Here is a 19,012-nt window from a genome sequence, read left to right on the forward strand (position 1 = left end):
TCCGGCGGACACATTACAGTCTTGCTCCTCCGCCGCTGAGGTGAACTATTTTCTCAGTCGTGAGTACTTTTAAGTAATCGCTCCCCAGTAGAAATTTCATAGCAGCTGATTTAGCTCAGACTCCACAGGATGAAGGTTTATTTGGGCTTAGCCTGACGCAAGGTATGCAAGGCTCAGAAGACCACTCCGCGGAGGGATCCGATTTGTTGTGGTGAGGGGAGGGGGGGGAGACGCTGACAAACCAAGATGGCGGCTGTGGAGTCCGCGGTTGTTGGGACTTAGCTGTAGTGGTGAAGCTTGCGGTAGTTGGGTGGCGGTGGTAGAGTTTGGGAGGAACAGAGTAGGAGGAAGAGGTGATAACAGTAGTATCAGCCTGAGACATTCAGATCGCGGCAGCCACACGCCCCCGTAGGCCCTCGGCGGGCGGAGGCTGTCCCGCTTAGGGCCTAGTCTCTGAGAAGTGCCTCGGTTTCAAAAAGCGGCGGCGCCATGAGGCCTTAGGGGTGATCTGAGCCCTACTGATCCCTGGCCCAATCCCCGGGCCCACCATGGAGCCGGGATCCGACGATTTCCTACCGCCGCCGGAATGCCCGGTGTTTGAGCCTAGCTGGGCCGAGTTCCGAGACCCTTTGGGCTACATCGCGAAAATCAGGCCCATCGCCGAGAAGTCGGGCATTTGCAAGATCCGCCCACCTGCGGTAAGGCTCCGGGGCTGGCCGTCGCCGGGGGAGAGGCTTGGGATGGAGAACTAGAGTAACTGGCGGTGAAGTCTGGGGTGGAGGGGAGCTCGTGGTGTGGGCAGATGGGGTAGCTGAGACCATTGTGGATGCTGCTTGGGTCTGAGAAAAGGTACTGGAGCCAGGGGTTCTCGTGTGAGGTGTACAAGTGCCCCCGGGTCTGAGACCCACCCTCATCCTTGTTCTTCAGAACCACTCTAGGTTCAAAACAAGATGCCTAGTTCGCCAGGAGAAGCTCTTAGAGAGCCCCCCGCCCCACGAACATCTCTAGTTACTTCGCACTAAATAAAGCCTTTTTAATATCTACTGGCAACACTTTAAGGCCGGCTGTGTAGTATAGTGGAAAGATCACAACTGTGTAGGGAGGCTGATGTGGGTTCTAAATTCCACTTTGAAGCTTAGCAGCTGTGTGACCTTGGACAAGTAATGTAACCTCTCTAAGCCTGTGAAGTGGGTCCCAGGGATAGTTTTTCTAGGATTGGATTAAAGTAGGTAGCATCTGTGCATAGTACGCACTTGCTAAGTGGTAATTATAGAGACTGGGAAGGTGTTTGATGTGATCATCGGTTTGCTCCTACGTGGGTTGACTCATACTTACTCACACCTTGTCAGGCCAATTTGTCTATGATAATGTACTGGCATGTTGGATCAGTCAGGAAATCAACTCACTGGGAACGCAGTATCTGTTTTCCCCGAGAGGGTTCAGGGGATTGTCCTATATTCCAAGTTGATGGCCTTTCTTGCTTATCACACAACCCTCTGCCCACCCAGGCTTTACTTTCTATGAAGAGGTTTGGAATAGTCTGCTTGCTAATGGTGTGTGAGCTTCTTCAGGTTTCTACTTTTGTTCTGGACCTGATTATATAGATGCTTTCCCAGAGCTTTCTAGGACCCCCAGAAGCAGAGGAGCTACCAAATTCTGTCCATTTTGGAACACGATTCACAGATAATCAGCCAGCAACAAAGAGCATATCTTTCTTTCTAGGCCTGGCTAGGCCAGAAGAAGTAGTCCTCCAAAGACCAGGACAGTCTGTTGCTTTGCTGACATAGGGGAGAAATGATACCTGTTGTTTATTGAGCACTTGTCTCCTTCAGGCTGGGATAATGTTTTTGAGTGCGTGTTTTAGAATGATGAGTCTCATTCCCACCTGAGGAGGGCAATACACATCTCTTTATCCAACATGGGCACTTTTGGTGCTCAGCCACAGATCTGGACTGATCCTCTGGGAGGTGGTGGATAAACTAATTTTTTCCTTGTTGGAGCCTGGCCACAGGTCTCTGAGGTTATCCTTATCCGTGGTGAAGGAGTGGCAGTGAGCAATGAGAGGTCAGGAAGACCATGAGAAGGGAGAGGCTGGAGTCTTGGGTGGCCTTTAAGGAGACACTCCCTGAAGTGATGAAGCAGGCTTATAGGAAATAAGCCTAGCTGACATCAGGGGGAGTTGAGGTCAAAATTACTGACTTAATCTGACCAGGCTGGCTTTGTGCAGGTGCTGGTTTCCCTGCCTTGGGTGACCAGGAAGGGGAAAAGAGACAAGTTCCTCATGTCATGTTTATGGCCAGCAAGGGACTGGGACAGTCCTTTGATAGTCTTTTCTACCTCAACTGTAGGCCTCTGTCCAATTCCAGAAACCTTGCTCTGGGCATTTTTGTTCTTTTTGTTTTGGTTTGTTTTCTGTTTTGTTTTTCATTTTCAATAAGTTGCCTCTAAACCATCTTTAGGCATCTGACTACCTTCTGCTTGGAACTTAAAATACCCAAGTGATGCTTGGGCCTAGTGTAGAAACCTATGTATGGGTTTCTATGTATGCCTAGGAATTGGAGGTTTTTCTGGAATTTGGAGTGTGTATTGCTGGGTAAAGGACTGCTATACTTGGATAGGTGGGGTGGAAGGACAGTTGTTAGTACCCTGCAGTAGATCCAGGGGAACCTTGGAAGATTGTACTTCCTATATCAGGTTGCCAACCTCACTGTCACCACATCTGAATGCTGTCCAACTGAACATTAGCACATAGTATAGGACTGAAGACAGGAACTTTGCTGGACCTTCCCCAGCTATCTGTTGCGCCCAGAGCTCTTGCTCTAGTATTCCAATTCCGCAATTTCCTGTCAGGTGCTTAATGTTGCACTGGTACTTGTCTAGAACGTAATTTATCGGTGAAGAAGAATGCTGGGAGTTTTGGATTGAAATGCCTTTCCACCTGAGTTATCTGCATTGAGGGGATTAACTCTACTCTGCTGCAGAGGCAAGAAAATATAAGGAGTTTGAGCCATAGCATTTTAGCTTACTTTTTTTTTTCATATGGCTTCTCTGAGCCTCAGGTGTTTTTGTTCTGCTTTCTGTTGCATTTGGGGGTGATAAAGAATATGTGTACATGCAATTTTGAATTCTCTGGTCCTTTTTCTGCATGTGTGTGTTAAGGAGGTCAACAGCTTATTATTTTCCTCTTATTCTTCCTCTCCTTCCATAAACACGCATATATTTATGAATGCTGGTAGCTTAGTATGGTGCAAAGAACCTTGGTAGTGATCAGAAGGCATGGAATCTAGTGTTGTTGACTATACCCCTATCACAGCATGTGGTTTTGGAGACATCCCAGTTTACTAGGTCTCACTTCCCCCATTTGTAAAATACAGGCGCTGATCTGGGTTATTGTAGGATCTTTTTGGCATCCCAGTTGGGGTTCTTGGGAGAAGTGCTCAGGAAGTGGTAATAGTGAGGGCTGGGAAGGTGATTCTTCACAGCCATCCTTGGGGAAAAGGCAGAAAAGGTACCCTCTTGGCAGATACTTTCATCATCTTTCTGTAATTTCCCCCTTCCCAACTCCTATTTCCCACACAGTGGGGCACCCTAGTTCTTAGCCATCACCAGGCTTCCTCCTATGCCTTTCTTTTCACCAGGCGTGTATATGAGAGAGGATTCACAGGAAGCTTTCCAGACCTGCTGAGTGAAGTATTTATGCCAGCCCCTTTAACTGCTGGAATAGACATTGAAAGCACAAACCTTTAAATCCTGTCAGGACCAGAGCTGAACAACTCTGTGACTATAATTGAGTGGCATGGGTCAGCTTAGCTATCAAGTCTTAATGATGACTCCTTTAAATAACGTTTTCATTTGAAAACTAGTTCAATTTCCCCTATTCCTCTTGTGTGAGGAAGCCAGGGTAAGAGTTCATTTGCCTGTCTTATCAGATGAGAAAATAGATTCAGAAATGTGAGCTCTTAAAGCTAGTAAGTAGTGGAGCTACAATGTGAAGCCACATCTTCTAGTTGCAGATCCTAAGTGTTTTCAGTACCCCAGATTGTGTTCTGCCTAAGTGATGAGGCGGATCAACAGGTTCCATTTCTATTGTTTCTTAAAATCCAGGCACTACTGTTGGGAGTAATTTAGAAGTTTAATAACCTGTACATGGGGACTTAGATGGCCCTCTTGTGAGTTCTGGGGATTGGTGGGAATGGCTGAGATAGAGTGAGTGGATGCTGAGGATCTCTTGGTGCTCTTTCTTTACACCATACTGGGATAACTCAAATTCCTTTCCACCTTATGTTCTCTTAGGACTGGCAGCCACCATTTGCTGTGGAAGTGGACAACTTCAGATTTACTCCCCGAATCCAGAGGCTCAATGAGCTAGAGGTGAGGAGATTGGTGGTAGGGTTGAGAATAGATCCTGGAGGTCTGATCCCACTTCCTTCTTACCTTCTCTGGATAAGGTACTTTATCTTAAGTGTGCTTAGGTCTCAGAGGAAGCATTAGCATTCCAGATAAAAGTAAAATGCTGGGGCATTTATCTGATTTGATAGTCCTTTCTTAGGAAATTTTGCTATTTTTAAAGCTTCTCTATCAATACTCATTCTGCCTTGGTCAACAAAGTTCCTTCTTCTCTTCCTTTCCAACCCTTACCCCTTTTCCTCCCTTTCCCCTTTTGACTATGGCCTTATAATAACTAATTTATTTATAGCCATATGTACTTCCTACTTCCCTTCCAAGATGCTTGGTAAGTTGGGGGATAAAGAAAAAGGGTAAAAACCCTGGAACTGGTCTGTGTAGAAGCTGGAATGGGGACTTTGCAGCTAGATTCTTCTTTTGTTCTGTGCAGAAAGTCTGAGCTCAGGAGCCTGGGCGCAGTGGCTCACACCTGTAATCCTAGCTACTCAGGAGGCTGAGATCTGAGGATCAAGGTTCAAAGCCAGCCCAGGCACAAAAAGACCTGAAACTCTTATCTCCAATTAACCTCTAGAAAATGGGAAGTGGGGCTTGGCTCCAGGGTAGGGTGGTAGGTTTGAGCTGAAGAGCTCAGGGGCAGTGCCCAGGCCTAGTTCGAGCCCCATGACCCACCAAAAAAAAAACCTTCAAAATAAAATCCATGCTCGGGGCCTGGAGTGTTGCCTAGTAAGTAGAGTGAGTAGAGTTCTTGCCTACCATGTGTAAAGCCCTGGGTTTGATTCCTTGGTACCACATACACAGAAAAAGCCACAAGTAGTGCTGTGTCTCGAGTGGTAGAGCACTAGCTTTGAGAAAGCTCAAGCACAGTGCCCAGGCCCTGAGTTCAAGCCTCAGGACTTGCAAAAAAATAGTCCAGGATTTAGTGTATGGACAGTTAGGGTTCTTCACTAGGGGCTTGAGAATGCCCTGGGGCAATGAGAGTGTATGCCCTGAAACCAGTTCTAGGTAAGGCTTAGGAAATTTCTATGGAAGATAGAGGTTAGACCAAGGCTTCATGGCACCTTCCTTTTTGTTTTTATCAGTCGTGGGGCTTGAACTCTGGGCCTGGGCACTGTCCCCGAGCTCTTCAACTCAAGGCTAGTGCTCTACCACTTGAGCCATTGCGCCACTTCCGGTTTTATAGTGGTTAATTGGAGATAAGAGTCTCATGGTCTTTAGTGCCTGGGCTGGCTTTGAACCGACATCCTCAGATCCCAGCCTCCTGGGTAACTAGGATTAGAGGCATGAGCCAACATACCCAGTTTTTGTTGTTATTGTTGTTTTGTTCTGTTTTTGTTTTTATTTTTGTTTTGAAAAAGGATAGCTTTTTTGGTGCCAGGTGGCTCCAGCCTGTAATCCTAGCTATTAATGGGGCTGAGATCTGGGGATCAGTTCAAAGCCAGCCTAGGCACAACCATTCAAGAGACTCTTCAATTAATCACCAGAAAACTGGAAGTGACACTGTGGCTCAAGTGGTAGAGCACTAGCCTTGAGCTGAAGAGCTTCAGGCTCAGAGTTCAAACACCACGACCCACCAAAACAAAAACAAAAAAACCAGAGTTCCTTATCTTTGACATTTTGGGCCAGGTGATTTTTTTTGTGTATTCCTGTGCTACATCCCAACCCTTTATAAGAAGTTAAATGTATTCTTTTGGAGTCCTCATTCCCCAAGAACTTGTCTAGGGCTTAGATATAATTCTAAAGTATCCAGAGGACCTTCACTGGTCCGCTCTTTAAGTTCATCTCTCTGAGATAAGATGAATAGGCAGTTACTTTATCTTCCTTTTCCAATAAAACACAGGGGTCCCAAGAGTGGAACTGATTTGTTCAAGGCTATACATCAAATCAGTAGCAGAGGAAAGCTAAATTTATTTGATACCCAGGTATCTTGGTGCTTGCGGTGTGGCTTAATTTCTCTGAGCCTTTCTGTTTCCTATCTGTATGAGAGATGATAGTATACTCACACAACCCTGTCAGGGAGATTGGGAGAGAATGTACATAAAGCTTGGGCTGTTGTGACACCCTCTCTTGGGAGTTGAGGGAGAAGTGGGGCTAAGCACTAAAACCTGGGATCAAGTTCATGGGGAGCAGCGCTGGGCAGTGTACATAGGCTGCTGCTTTGTTCCCTTTTCTCTTGAGATTGGGCCAGAAGATGGATCGGGGTGAGGGTGGCCAGCCTCTTTGAGATATTTCTTCTTCAGGCCCAGACAAGAGTAAAACTGAACTACTTGGACCAGATTGCCAAATTCTGGGAAATCCAGGGCTCTTCCTTGAAGATTCCCAATGTGGAACGGCGAATCTTGGACCTCTATAGCCTCAGCAAAGTAAGAAGATGTTTTTCCTCCAATAAACCTACCCTAGTTAGTAGCTTTACCACTCTTGGGGGAGGGATCCCCATTGGTGCAGATATTGGGTATCTAGGCTATAATGGAAGGGGCACAAACCTGGTAGCACACAAGTTGTCATCAGAATGACTTAGCATATCTTATTGCAATTCAAGGCTTGTAAAAGGATCCATTGAAGTGAGGGGCTACAGTTGTCCTCACTGTCCTTTTTACAGACCTGCTCCCTCATGTGCATATAAACAACATATTCATGTCTGTTCTTGCTTGTTCTTTTAGATTGTGGTGGAGGAAGGTGGTTATGAAGCTATCTGCAAAGACCGTCGGTGGGCCCGGGTGGCCCAGCGGCTCAACTACCCACCAGGCAAAAACATTGGTTCACTATTGCGCTCCCACTATGAACGCATCGTTTATCCCTATGAGATGTATCAGTCCGGAGCCAATCTTGTGGTAAGAATGCCATACTAGGGTGGAGTAAGGCTCAACCCCAGCTTGCCATACTTGATCTTCCCTTCCTAATACTGAGGTTTGAGTTCAGACTCATACTTGCTAGGCAAGTGCTCTACCCAAGATAGCCCTTTTTGCTTTTAGGTTATTTTCAAATAGGGTCTTGCTCTTTTTTTGTGGGTCATAGGGCTTGAACTTGGCTTAGGGGCTATCCCTGAGCTCTTCAGTTCAAGGCTACCACCCTACCCTTGAGCCAGGCCCCACTTCCCATTTTCTAGAGGTTAATTGGCGATAAGAGTCCCTGCTCCTTTTGTGCCTGGGCTGGCTTTGAACCTTGATCCTTAGATCTCAGCCTCCTGAGTAGCTAGGATTACAGGTGTGAGCCACTGCACCTGGCTTGCTCTTTTTAACTTGAAATCAGCTTCAGAACTCCAATTTCCCACGTATGTCTCCCATACAGCTAGGATTATAGGCATAAATCACTGTGTCTGGCTTGCTTGGTGAGGTGTGGTATCTTGCTAACTTTTTTCTTTTTCTTTTTGCTTTGGTTTGCTTTGAACTGAGATACTCTCATTCTCTACATACCAAGTAGCTGGGAATGTAAGCATGTGTTATTATGCCTGGCCAAATTTATGCTCTTAATAGAACTGGTTCCATGGACTGAATACCTCAGAGCTAGACTTTACCCACGTCTAGTGTGCTTTGGTCACTCTCCATGCTGCCCAGGATTAGAGGTCTTAGAATTTACTGTAGACCTAGCCAACTGTTACTTGACAAGGTCTTTCCTGACAGGAATCAGAGAAGGGAGAAGTCTTTTGGATTAGTTAGATCTGTGAAGAGGTGGAGTTGGTCTTACTTTGGGAGATGGCTGAGTAAGTAGGAATGACATAAGCAAAGTCACTGAGAATTCTCAGAGTGTTTGGTGCCAGTGCTAAAGAATAAACAGGGCCAGGCGCATGGTGACTCATACCTGTAATCCTAGCTACTTTGGAGGCTGAGATCTGAGAATCAAGGTTCAAAGCCAATTAACTTCTAACCTCTAAAAAATGGGAAGTGGGGCTTGGCTCAAGGGTAGGGCTGTAGTCTTGAGCTGAAGAGCTCAGGATCAGTGCCCAGGCCAAGTTCAAGCCCCATGACCCCCCCACACACACAAAAGAAGAAACAGGGCTAGGAGTGTGGCCTACTGGCTAGTGGTAGAGTAATCCCCTAGCATGCATGAAGCCCTGGGTTCAATTCTTCTATATCACACACACATAAAAAATACTGCAAGTGTTGCTGTGACTCAGGTGGTAAAGCACTAGACTTGAGTAGGCCCAAGGACAGTGCCCAGGCCCTGAGTTCAATCTCCACAATTGACAAAAAAATAGAATAATTAAACTGGGTTACTGGTAGGTCACAAGGATAGATCACAACTTTCGTGGCCATTGGATGAGACTGAAGTCCTTGGTTTCTAGAGCTGCAGTCCCATGCTAACTCCTACCCTTCACCTTTCCTCAGCAGTGTAACACACGCCCATTTGATAATGAAGAGAAGGACAAAGAATACAAACCCCACAGCATTCCCCTTCGACAATCTGTGCAGCCTTCCAAATTCAACAGCTATGGCCGGCGGGCCAAGAGACTGCAGCCTGATGTGAGTGCTTCCAACATGGAGCTGCTTTGAGGGTAGAGGGGGTCCCTCTTGTTGACTGTAAATGTACTCTCTTCTCTCATTCTTTTGAGGTCTTAAGCATTAATGTGTCTTTGAATTCATTCTTGCTTGTTTTTACCTTCTCAGTAAAGTTGGATCTTGAACTGTTTGTACAATGTCATCTTTTGTTATGTTTGCTCTTACATGTCTTCTTCCTTTCTTCACTTAGTGTGCTCTGAGAGGTGGAAATCTTCCTTTCTTCCTTTCTGAATCCTACCCTGTAGGCAGAATGTTACATGCTGTGGTATTTTTCTTGGCACAGGGATACAGTAGAGAACAAGATAAACATTGTCCTTGGGCTATTGACAAATGACATTTACCAAATCTTACACTTACTGCCATTAACCAGAAATACCCCCAGCCCCCTCCGTGGTGAGACTTGGAGTCTGGGCCTTGAGCTCTTCAGCTCACAGCTACCATCCTACCCATGGAGCTACAGCACAACTTCTGGTTTTCTAGTGGTTAATTGGAGATAAGAATCTTCTCACAGTCTTTAGTGCCCAGGCTGGCTTTGAACTGCAATCCTCAGATCTAAGCCTCCTGAGTAGCTAGGATTACAAGTGTGAGCTGCTGCTTGGAAATGTCTTTTATTGATTTGTTTTGTGTTATGAGGTTTAGAACTCAGGGCCTGGTGCTTCCTGGGCAAGAACTCTTCTGATTCACACCTATCTCCAGCCCTCCCCATGGTAGAGCTTGTGACATATTTTATCTTATCATTGTAAGATAAGAGTTAATATTCTTATTTAGCGTTGGGAAAGCTGAGATCCTATCTTTTTAAAAAAATGTATTATTAAGGAAGTGGTATATATATACACATACATATATATACGGGTTACATTTATATGCATTAGATATTAACTACATTTCCTTTCCTACAATGTCATCTGTTCCCTCATTCTCTCCCAGTCCCTCCCTCCCATCTCTACCTACAAGCTGTATCGGTCACTTTCATCGATGTTCCGTTCATTCTACAGCTATACTTTTTTTTTACCCTTTCTCTCAGATTCTGTGCCTTCCCCCCACCCTCCCACAGATAAGCATGCAAATACACCATATATAAGATGAAGATTACAGAATCTTCAGGAAAAGAATAAAAACTTAAAATTAAGTCTTGTTTCCATATCTTTGGAATTTCAGTATGTATATTATTTTCCATAAATATGAAGAAGCACTTAGGCATTGTGCCTTTTTGATTCTCTCCTAAGACTATCCTGTTTTGGTCTCACTGTATGTCAATACCTTGACTCTTGTATAATTTGTCATATCCCAGTAGGTTTTAGTTTTAACTTCCACGTATCAGGGAGAACATGTGCAGTTTGTCTCTCTGATCTTGGTTTACCTCACTTAACATCTGTTCTATTTCCATCCATTTCCCTGCAAATGACATTATTTTATTCTTTCTCATGTCTTTGTAAAATTCCATTGTGTATAGGTACTACAGTTATTAGAATGAGATCCTATCTTTAATTCCTTTCTGAGAGAATTTACATATACCTATTCTCCACAAAGCACCTCTGAATTCTTTTTTGTGTTTGTTTGTTGTGTTTTTTTTTTGTCGGTTGTTGGACTTGAACTCTGGGCTTGGGTGTTGTCCCTGAGCTCTTCAGCTCAAGGCTAGTGATCTGCCACTTGAGCCACTTCTGGCTTTCTGGTGGTTAATTGGAGATAAGAGTCTCACTTTTGTGCCAGGGCTGACTTTGAACCACAATCCTCAGGTCTCAGCCTCCTGAGTAGCTAGGATTACAGGTATGAGTCACTGCACCTGGCTCACATCTCTGACTTCTTGTTCTGGTCTCTATGCCTGAGGCTCTGGCATGAATTTGAATGAGCAATTCTTTTAAGATAAGACAGTTTGCTCCATATAATAGCTTGTATTTTTCATACAAGTACTGGCGTTTGAATGCAAGAATTTTCTCTCTTGCTTAGCATTTTCCACTTGAGGTTGGCACTCTACCACTTAAGCCACATATACTTTGCTGGTTTATTGGAGATAAACCAGCTGGCTTGAGCTGGCTTCTAACCTCAATCCTTTGATCTTATCCTCCAGAGTACCTCGAATTACATGCTTGAGCCATTAATGCTCAGCAGCCATATAATAACCTTGATTTATTTCCTTCTTTCTTCCTAGCCGGAACCCACTGAGGAAGACATTGAAAAGAATCCAGAGCTCAAGAAGCTACAGATCTATGGGGCAGGCCCCAAGATGATGGGCCTAGGCCTGATGGCCAAGGATAAGACTCTGCGTAAAAAAGGTGAGTCTTGGGCTGGGAGTTTGGCCTAGTGGTTAAAGTGCTTGCCTAGCATGCATGAAGACCCGGGTTCGATTCCTTGGTACCACATACATAGAAAAAAGCCGGAAGTGGTGCTAAGGCTCAAGTGGTAGAGCTCTAGCCTTGAGAAAGTCCAAGGACAGTGCTCAGGCCCTGAGCTCAAGCCCAGGACTGGCAAAAAAAAAAAAAAGGTGAGTCTTCATATACTGGGGTTGGCCCCAACTATAAGTGCCCCAGATCTGTTTAGAGCCACTTTTTTCTCTTCTAGATAAGGATGGGCCTGAGTGTCCCCCCACTGTAGTGGTGAAGGAGGAATCAGGTGTGGATGTGAAGGTGGAGTCAGCCTCACCCAAGACCTTCCTGGAAAGCAAAGAGGAAGTGAGTCACAGCCCAGAGCCCTGCACCAAGATGACAATGAGGCTGCGGAGGAACCACAGCAATGCCCAGTTTGTAAGGACTGAGCCCTAACTTCTAATGCTCTCTTCTTATCCCTTCAATGTACTAGGCCAGTTTACATTAGCAGAGAATGGGCCTGGTAGATCTTGCTCTCTGGTAGTTCACTTGATTGAGGAAACAAAGCCAACTCATTTGAAACAAAAAATAAAAAAGTGAATAAGTACTATTAACACTGAGTGCTAAAGGGTTCCAGAGGAAGGAGAGACAGTGTTCATTGATTCAGGATAGAGCTGAGCTCTTCATTCTGTAGCCTCATTCCCCATCCCTGCTTACCTAGGTTCTCTGAGGCAGCCTCGCTGAATTACTTATAAATATGTTTTAAGGTTTTTTTTCCCAATATGCCTCATGCTCTTTCATTCCTTTATCCTTTGCACATGTTCTTTTTTTCTGCCTGAGAAAATTGCCTTCATGCTCTCTTCCATTGTCAGTCTTCACATTGCCTTCAGATTTTAGCCAGTTTCAAGTGTTAAATGATTTCCTTAAGTCAATCTCTCTTCATCTACAGGTGATATGAATACTTCCTTCTCTAGGCTCCCATTGTACTACTAGTTAGGGGCCACTTTTGACAGATTCTAATTTCTGTGAATATGCACCTCTAGAATACTGGGTGCCCTTGGAAAACATATACCATGTCTTCCTCATTTTTGTACAGTAGAGGTTCAGCATAGTAAGTAAATGCAGGTTCAGTAAGTGTTTTTTGCATTAATAAATCTAGGAAGATTAATGTCAATGGTAATGTTCTTAGAGCTCTGCCCACTTATTTTGGAGGAAATGATAGCTTTTAATTCCAGACCTCTCAAGACTACCTTGTACAGGGCTGTGAAGGGTCTAGTTGGCAAGCACAGCAGATTCCCAATGGAGAACTCTGGACAGGGCTTATGTTGATAAACTTTTGCCTCCTTCCTTCGTTAGATTGAGTCATATGTATGCCGGATGTGTTCCCGAGGGGATGAGGATGACAAGCTCCTACTCTGTGATGGCTGTGATGATAATTACCACATCTTTTGCCTTCTCCCTCCTCTGCCTGAGATTCCAAAAGGTGTTTGGCGGTGCCCAAAGTGTGTCATGGCGGTAAGACCTCCCCAGCCCCAGTTCAACTGAGGATTTCTTTCTTCCTTCATCTGACTTCATTGAGGGCAGCTTCTGAGCTTAGCTGCAGTCTTATGTTTTGTTGTATATGTAATGTGGTACCGAGGAATTAAACCCAGGTCTTTGTGCAGGCTAGGCAAGCCCTCTATCACTAGGCCAAACTCCTGGCCCCAGTCTTATGTTTGGGTTCCCTGGGTATAGCTAATCTGGGCAGAGTTGTGGGGAAAAGAGGAAAAGGACACTGTTCTTTGGAAGCTTCCAGACTGTCTAGATGCTCAAAGTCTCATGATTAGACAAACTTTTTGGTGATATAACCAAATGCTAAGGAGATACTAAATTATTAAAAACTCTTAAGGTGAAATGAATGAGCAGAAAGGAAAATCATTTAAAAGTAATTAGGAAGATGTCAGGAATGTTGAAGGACAAGATTTAATTTTTTTTTCCTTTCTCCACCTCAATTTCTTTTTTTTAAAAATATTTTTATTATAATTAATAAAAGGATTACATGACATTTGCAAGATAGAAGGTGCAATAATTCACATACATTGATACCATTTCACATGTCTTGGTACCCATTACCCTCCCCCCCACCCACCACCCACCCCCCAAGATTTAATATTTTTGAGGTGGAAGTAGAAGCATGACTCCAAGAGTAGAGTAAAATTGAGAACGTGAGTCCCTAAGTTCAAGCCCTACAACTGGCGTGAAAATAAAGTTTGTAAAAGAAGAAAAACCAGGCCTAGAGTTCAAGCCCTGCAACCGACCAAAAAAGAAAGAAAGAAAAAGAATAACATTTAAGTGCTAAGTAGTCTATAAAGATTTTTTTTTGCCAGTCCTGGGCTTGAGCTCAAGGCCTGAGCACTGTCCTTGAACTTTCTCAAGGCTAGAGCTCTACCACTTGAGCCTCAGCACCACTTCCAACTTTTTTCCCCCTATGTATGTGGTACTGAGGAATCCAACCCAGGTCTTCGTGCACTCTACCACTAGGTCAAACTCCCGGCCCAAGAGATTTTTTCTTTTAAGACAAGACCTCACTATGCAACTCTGGCTGGTCTTGAATCTTCTGCCTCAGACTCTTGAGTGTGGTGATTACAGGTGTGTACTACCATGCGCAACTAGAAATTAAAAAAAAATGTTCTCTTAGTTCTCAAGGTTTACTTTCTGTGTGTGTATGTTGTTTTTTTTGTTTTGTTTTGTTTTTTCTCCCAGTCTTGGTACTTGAACTCAGGGCCTAGGCACTGTCCTTGGACACATTTTGCCCAAAGCTAGTGCTCTGCCACTTGAACCACAGTGCCACTTCCGGCTTTCTCTGAGTATGTGGTACTGAGGAATCAAACCCAGGACTTTATGCATGCTACGTGAGCACTGTACCACGAGGCTACACTCTCGGCCCTGCATGTGTGTTTTATTTACTACTATTACTTGAGCCATGTCTCTGGCCTTAGAATTTTTTTTAAGTGATGAGATCTTTAGAAGATGTGGGCAGGTATTCTAGAGGGGGAACAGGAAAATTGGCAAGAGTAGAGTATTTTTTTGAGAGAATGTTCCTAGATATATATAGAGAGAGTGAGGAGAACAACCAAAGCAGTAGTGAGGACCAAACAATTGGAAAGTCTGGCAGGTCTTGTTTCATGTGAGTTTGCTGCCTTCATCTATACTTCATATGCTCACCTTATTTCCTTCTGGGTTTATGAAGATAAGACTTTTATGTTCTCACCTTGTTAGTGAGTCACCATGCTTGAGAGAGCTGTGTGCATGTATATACACATGCGCAGATGGGCAAAAACCAGGGCAGTGCATAATGATTTGGATGGTGCTGGAGATTCTAGTGGGGGAAATGTTTAAATGCCAATAGAGTCATAGACGCGAAAGTCTGTCATCTACCTTTCTTTGCTAAATGATAAGAGCCAGTGGACCAGACTGACAATTTTTTTTCCAGAAATGAGCAGGGTGTGTGTGTGTGTGTGTGTGTGTGTGTGTGTGTGTGTGTGTTTATCTAGTTCTGGGGTAAATATACTTCTTAGGGGTGTGTGTGTGTGTGTGTGGGTGGGTGTGTGGGTGGGTGTGTGTTTGCGTATGTTTGCGTTTGCCAGTCCTGGGGCTTGAACTCAGGACCTGAGCACCATTCCCGAGCTTCTTTTTTTTTTGCCAGTCCTGGGCTTGAGTTCAGGGCTTGAGCATTGTCCTTGGACTTTCTCAAGTCTAGCACTCTACCACTTGAGCCTCAGCACCACTGCCGGCTTTTTGCTATGTATGTGGGGTACCGAGGAATTGAACCCTGGTCTTGGTGCATGCTAGGCAAGCACTCTACCACTAGGCCAAACTCCTGGTTCCCTTGAGCTTCTTTTTGCTTAAGACTAGCGCTCTACTGCTTGAGCCCCAGTGCCATTTTAGCATTTTCTGTCCATATGGTGTTGAGGAATCGAATCTAGGCTTTGTGCATGTGGGGCAAGTGCTCTATCACATTTCCAGACCTGAACTTCTTAGTTACAACTGTGAACATGGCTACAAGTGAGGAAGACACACATTATGTCTCCTGAGATAGTGAAGAACAGAAATAATACAGGGTTTGACACTATGGAAGTTGATACCTCCATTTTCTATCCAACAATGCCATTTTTCTGGGCTCATTTGTTAGCCAGAATGGGAGATAAAAACTGAGAGAAAGCAAAGGAAAGGGTGACATTTTCCAGAAGGAAATGTACTTATGGTCCGGGAGCAAGTGGCAGAGTGCTAGCCTTGAGCAAAATGTGTCCAAGGAAAGTGCCCAGTACTCATTACCTGGCTTCAGAGACAGTAACCCCTTTGTATATCACCTTTATAAAACAATCTAAATTTTAAAAAAAAAGCCTCCCTAAGAACGAAGAATGCTGTGTGAACTTTTTTTTTTTAAATTAGGGAAATATTTGTAGAAAAGAGTAGAATAGGGTATTGATGTCAAAAGTCATGGTTTACATAGTAAAGGTGGGGTTTTATTTCGGTACTAGGGCATTGTAATTGCTAGATGGGCACTGTACCACTTGAAACCTCACTGATAGCCTGGGTCTCACATTTTGTTCCTCTTGGGCAGTTCTCACATAGCAATCTTCATGCCTGTGCCACCTACCTAGCTGGGATGATGGGTGCCATATGCTTATTTGTTGAGCGGAGTCTCCCTAAAATTTTGTTTAGACAGTCCTTGAACCACAATCCTTTTGGTCTTTTCCTTCTGGGTAGCCAAGTTTACAGGCATGAGCCACTGCTTCTGGTTGTCTTAAAGGAAGAAAGGAGCATGGGCACTACAGTGATAATGGAGCACTTTCTGGAGGTTATATGGGACTGAAGGACTGAAATTGGTTGGTTTGTTTTGGTTTTGGTTGTGCTAAAAATAGAACCTAGGACCTCATATATGCCAGGCAAGTTTACCATTGAGCTAACATCTTCACCCCTTGATTATTTGAGGTAGTATCTGGCTATATAGTCCAAGTTTTCACTTGTGTTACTTCTCTCTCCAAGTACTGAGATTATAGGTGTATACTAACATGTCCTAAGATTATTATTTTTCCCTTGTACTGGGGCTTAAACTAGGGCCTGCATGCTATTCAGGAGTTTTTTCCACTCAAGCCTGGAGCTCTACCATTTGAATCACAGCCCCATTTCAGCTTTTTGATGATCACTTGGAGATAAAGAGTCTTTTTTTTTTTGAGATAAAGAGTCTTATAGCCTTTCCTGCCCAGGTTGGCTTTGAATCATGATCCTCAGATCTCAACTTCCTGAGTAGCTAGTATAAGCCAGTGGTTGGTATTAGTCAGTGGTATTGACTTGGGCTTTGTGTTCTTACATTTATTTTTTGTTTTAGTGTTGCTACTGGTACTTGAACTCAAGGCCTTGAACTTTTGTTTAGCTCTTTTTTCACTCCGGTCTGGAGAACCATGACTTAAGCTATACGTTCGCTCCTTGCATTTTGCTTCTTAATTGGAGTTTTGTTTTGTTTTTGTCTGAATTGACTTCCAACTAGGATGCTCAGATCTCTTACTCTTGAGTAACTGAGATTGACATGCAGCATCAATACTTGGTTTGTTTTTGTTGTTGTTTTGTTGTTTGGAGACAGGGTCTTTATTATTTTGTCCAATCTTGAATTTGTAGGCTTATGTGATCTCCTATATCAGCCCTGCAAGGAGCTGGGATCACTGGAATTTGCCACTGTACTTGGTTTGAAGTTGTTCTTGCTTTTTTAGTGTTGGCAATTGAACCCAGGGCATCATGCATTCTGAGGCAAGCATTCTATAGCATTCTATTTTTTAGTAGCCTTGAGAGGGTGGGGGATTTGTTTGTTTTTGTTTATTTTGGGGGGATAGTACTGAGTTTACACTCAGGACTTTGTGTTTGCTAGGCTGATGTTCTACCACTAGAGCCATGCTTCCACCCTACCTTTTTTTGTTCATTTTGGAAATGGAGTCTAGCAAAGTTTTCTGTCCAGAATGGCCCCAAACCATGATCCTTTTCATCTCAGTCAGCCTCCTTAGTAGTAGCTAGGATAATAGAAGGGAGCCACTGATGCCTAGCTAAAGTTGAGTTTGGAAGAGTCAGTGAAAGTGAGAGAGAGCTTGCTAAGCATGTATAAAGTCCTAGGTTTACTCTCTAGCATAAAAAAGGAGGGGGTGGAGTGCATTCCAGTAAAGGAATGAACTCTGAGGGAGGAACTCAGAGTATGCTAGTCATTTTCCTGTTGCTATGATAGACTCTTAGAAAGATGATTTAAAGGAGGAAAGATTTTGACTCATAGTTTCAGCTATTTCAATGGCTGGGTGTGTGGGGGGGATGCCACAGAGCAGCACACATCATGTTGTCTAAGAAGTAGAAGGAGAAAGACAAAATGACTACAGACAATATACAGTCCCCCAGGAGGAACCTGCTGTTGGCCTACTTCCTCTAGCTTGGTCCTGTCTCCTAAAGTTTTCAGAACTTCCCAAAATAGTGCCACCACAGCTGTGGTGCTCTTAGCATATGAGCTTTCGGGGGACACTTGATATCTAAACTATAAAAATGCACTTGAAAGCATGGGTGAAACACATGTGGGGATGAAAAGATAAAATAAGTGCTGGCAGTAAGAGAAAAAGGTAGTAAGTCAGGCTTGCCTCTGGGATGTTGAATGTAGACTTAGGCCTGTCCTTTCTTCCCTATATTCTATTATTCCATTTCCACTTTTGAAAATTACCCTTGTTAGGGGGAGGCGTAAATTACCCTTGTTAGGGGGAGGCTTAAACTCAGGGCCTGGATACTGTCCCTGAGTTTTTTCACTCAGTGCTAGCACTCTACCAGTTTTTTTTTCTTGTTAAATATTTTTTTTATTGTAATTAGTAAAAGGGTTACATGATATTTGCCAGATAGAAGGTGCATTAATTCACATACATTGATACCTTTCACATGTCTTGGTACCCATTTCCGCCCCCCCCCCCCCCCGCACTCTACCAGTTTGAGCCATAGTGCCACTTCTGGTTTTCTGGGGGTTAATTGGAGATAAGAGACTCATGGGATTTCCTGCCTGGGCTAGCTTCCAACTGCCATCTCTCAGATCTCAGCCTCCAAAGTAGCTAGGATTACAGGCATAAGCCACTTGCCCCTGGCTTCATGTGTTTTTATAACCTGTTCTCTTTGTATTTCAGGAGTGCAAGCGGCCCCCTGAAGCCTTTGGCTTTGAGCAGGCCACCCGGGAATACACTCTGCAGAGTTTTGGTGAGATGGCTGACTCCTTTAAAGCTGACTACTTCAACATGCCTGTGCATGTAAGTGATGGAGTGCTGGGGCTCAGCTCATAGGTATTAGGACCTAATGGTCTCACCTCCCTTGGCTCAGTGGGACAGGATAAACTTGGCCATGGTCATCTACTACCCCTCTTCCTCCAGATGGTGCCCACAGAACTTGTAGAGAAGGAGTTCTGGCGACTGGTGAATAGCATTGAGGAAGATGTGACTGTGGAGTATGGGGCTGACATCCATTCCAAAGAATTTGGCAGCGGTTTCCCTGTCAGTGACAGTAAGCGGCACCTTACCCCTGAGGAGGAGGTGAGTGGGTGATTAACATAGTTATATGTCAGCTGTATGAGCTTAGGCATGTTATTTAATATCTGACTCAGTATCTCTATGATGGGGATGATGATGCCTGCCTTATGCAGTGTCAATGCAAATTACATAAAATGCTGCAGGTAAAGAATATAGCCTAAAGCCAAGCTGGTGGCTCATTCCTGTAATCCTAGCTACTCAGAAGGCTGAGATTTGAGAATCATAATTTGAAGCCAGC

General features: G+C 44.2%; 1 protein-coding gene across 4 annotated transcripts in view; it reads left to right on the forward strand.

Annotated features, from left to right (window-relative positions):
- The first annotated feature begins 211 nt into the window (after window positions 1–211).
- Kdm5c (lysine demethylase 5C) overlaps window positions 212–19,012 on the forward strand; it is a 42,740-nt gene continuing 23,939 nt past the window's right edge. For 3 of the 4 annotated variants that reach the window (XM_090325854.1, XM_090325856.1, XM_090325857.1), the window contains exons 1-10: window positions 212–698; window positions 4,294–4,371; window positions 6,642–6,764; window positions 7,062–7,232; window positions 8,727–8,861; window positions 11,047–11,170; window positions 11,457–11,638; window positions 12,557–12,715; window positions 18,379–18,498; window positions 18,619–18,777. In XM_090325854.1, coding sequence (XP_090181980.1) covers window positions 549–698; window positions 4,294–4,371; window positions 6,642–6,764; window positions 7,062–7,232; window positions 8,727–8,861; window positions 11,047–11,170; window positions 11,457–11,638; window positions 12,557–12,715; window positions 18,379–18,498; window positions 18,619–18,777 — 1,401 coding nt within the window. In that variant the 5' untranslated portion in view covers window positions 212–548. The remainder of the gene's footprint in view (window positions 699–4,293; window positions 4,372–6,641; window positions 6,765–7,061; window positions 7,233–8,726; window positions 8,862–11,046; window positions 11,171–11,456; window positions 11,639–12,556; window positions 12,716–18,378; window positions 18,499–18,618; window positions 18,778–19,012) is intronic. The other variant, XM_090325855.1, reaches the window with a different exon arrangement.

This window comes from Megascapheus bottae, chromosome X (genome assembly GCF_031878675.1).
Source record: "Megascapheus bottae isolate mThoBot1 chromosome X, mThoBot2.hap1, whole genome shotgun sequence".
Taxonomy (NCBI): Eukaryota; Metazoa; Chordata; class Mammalia; order Rodentia; family Geomyidae; genus Megascapheus; species Megascapheus bottae.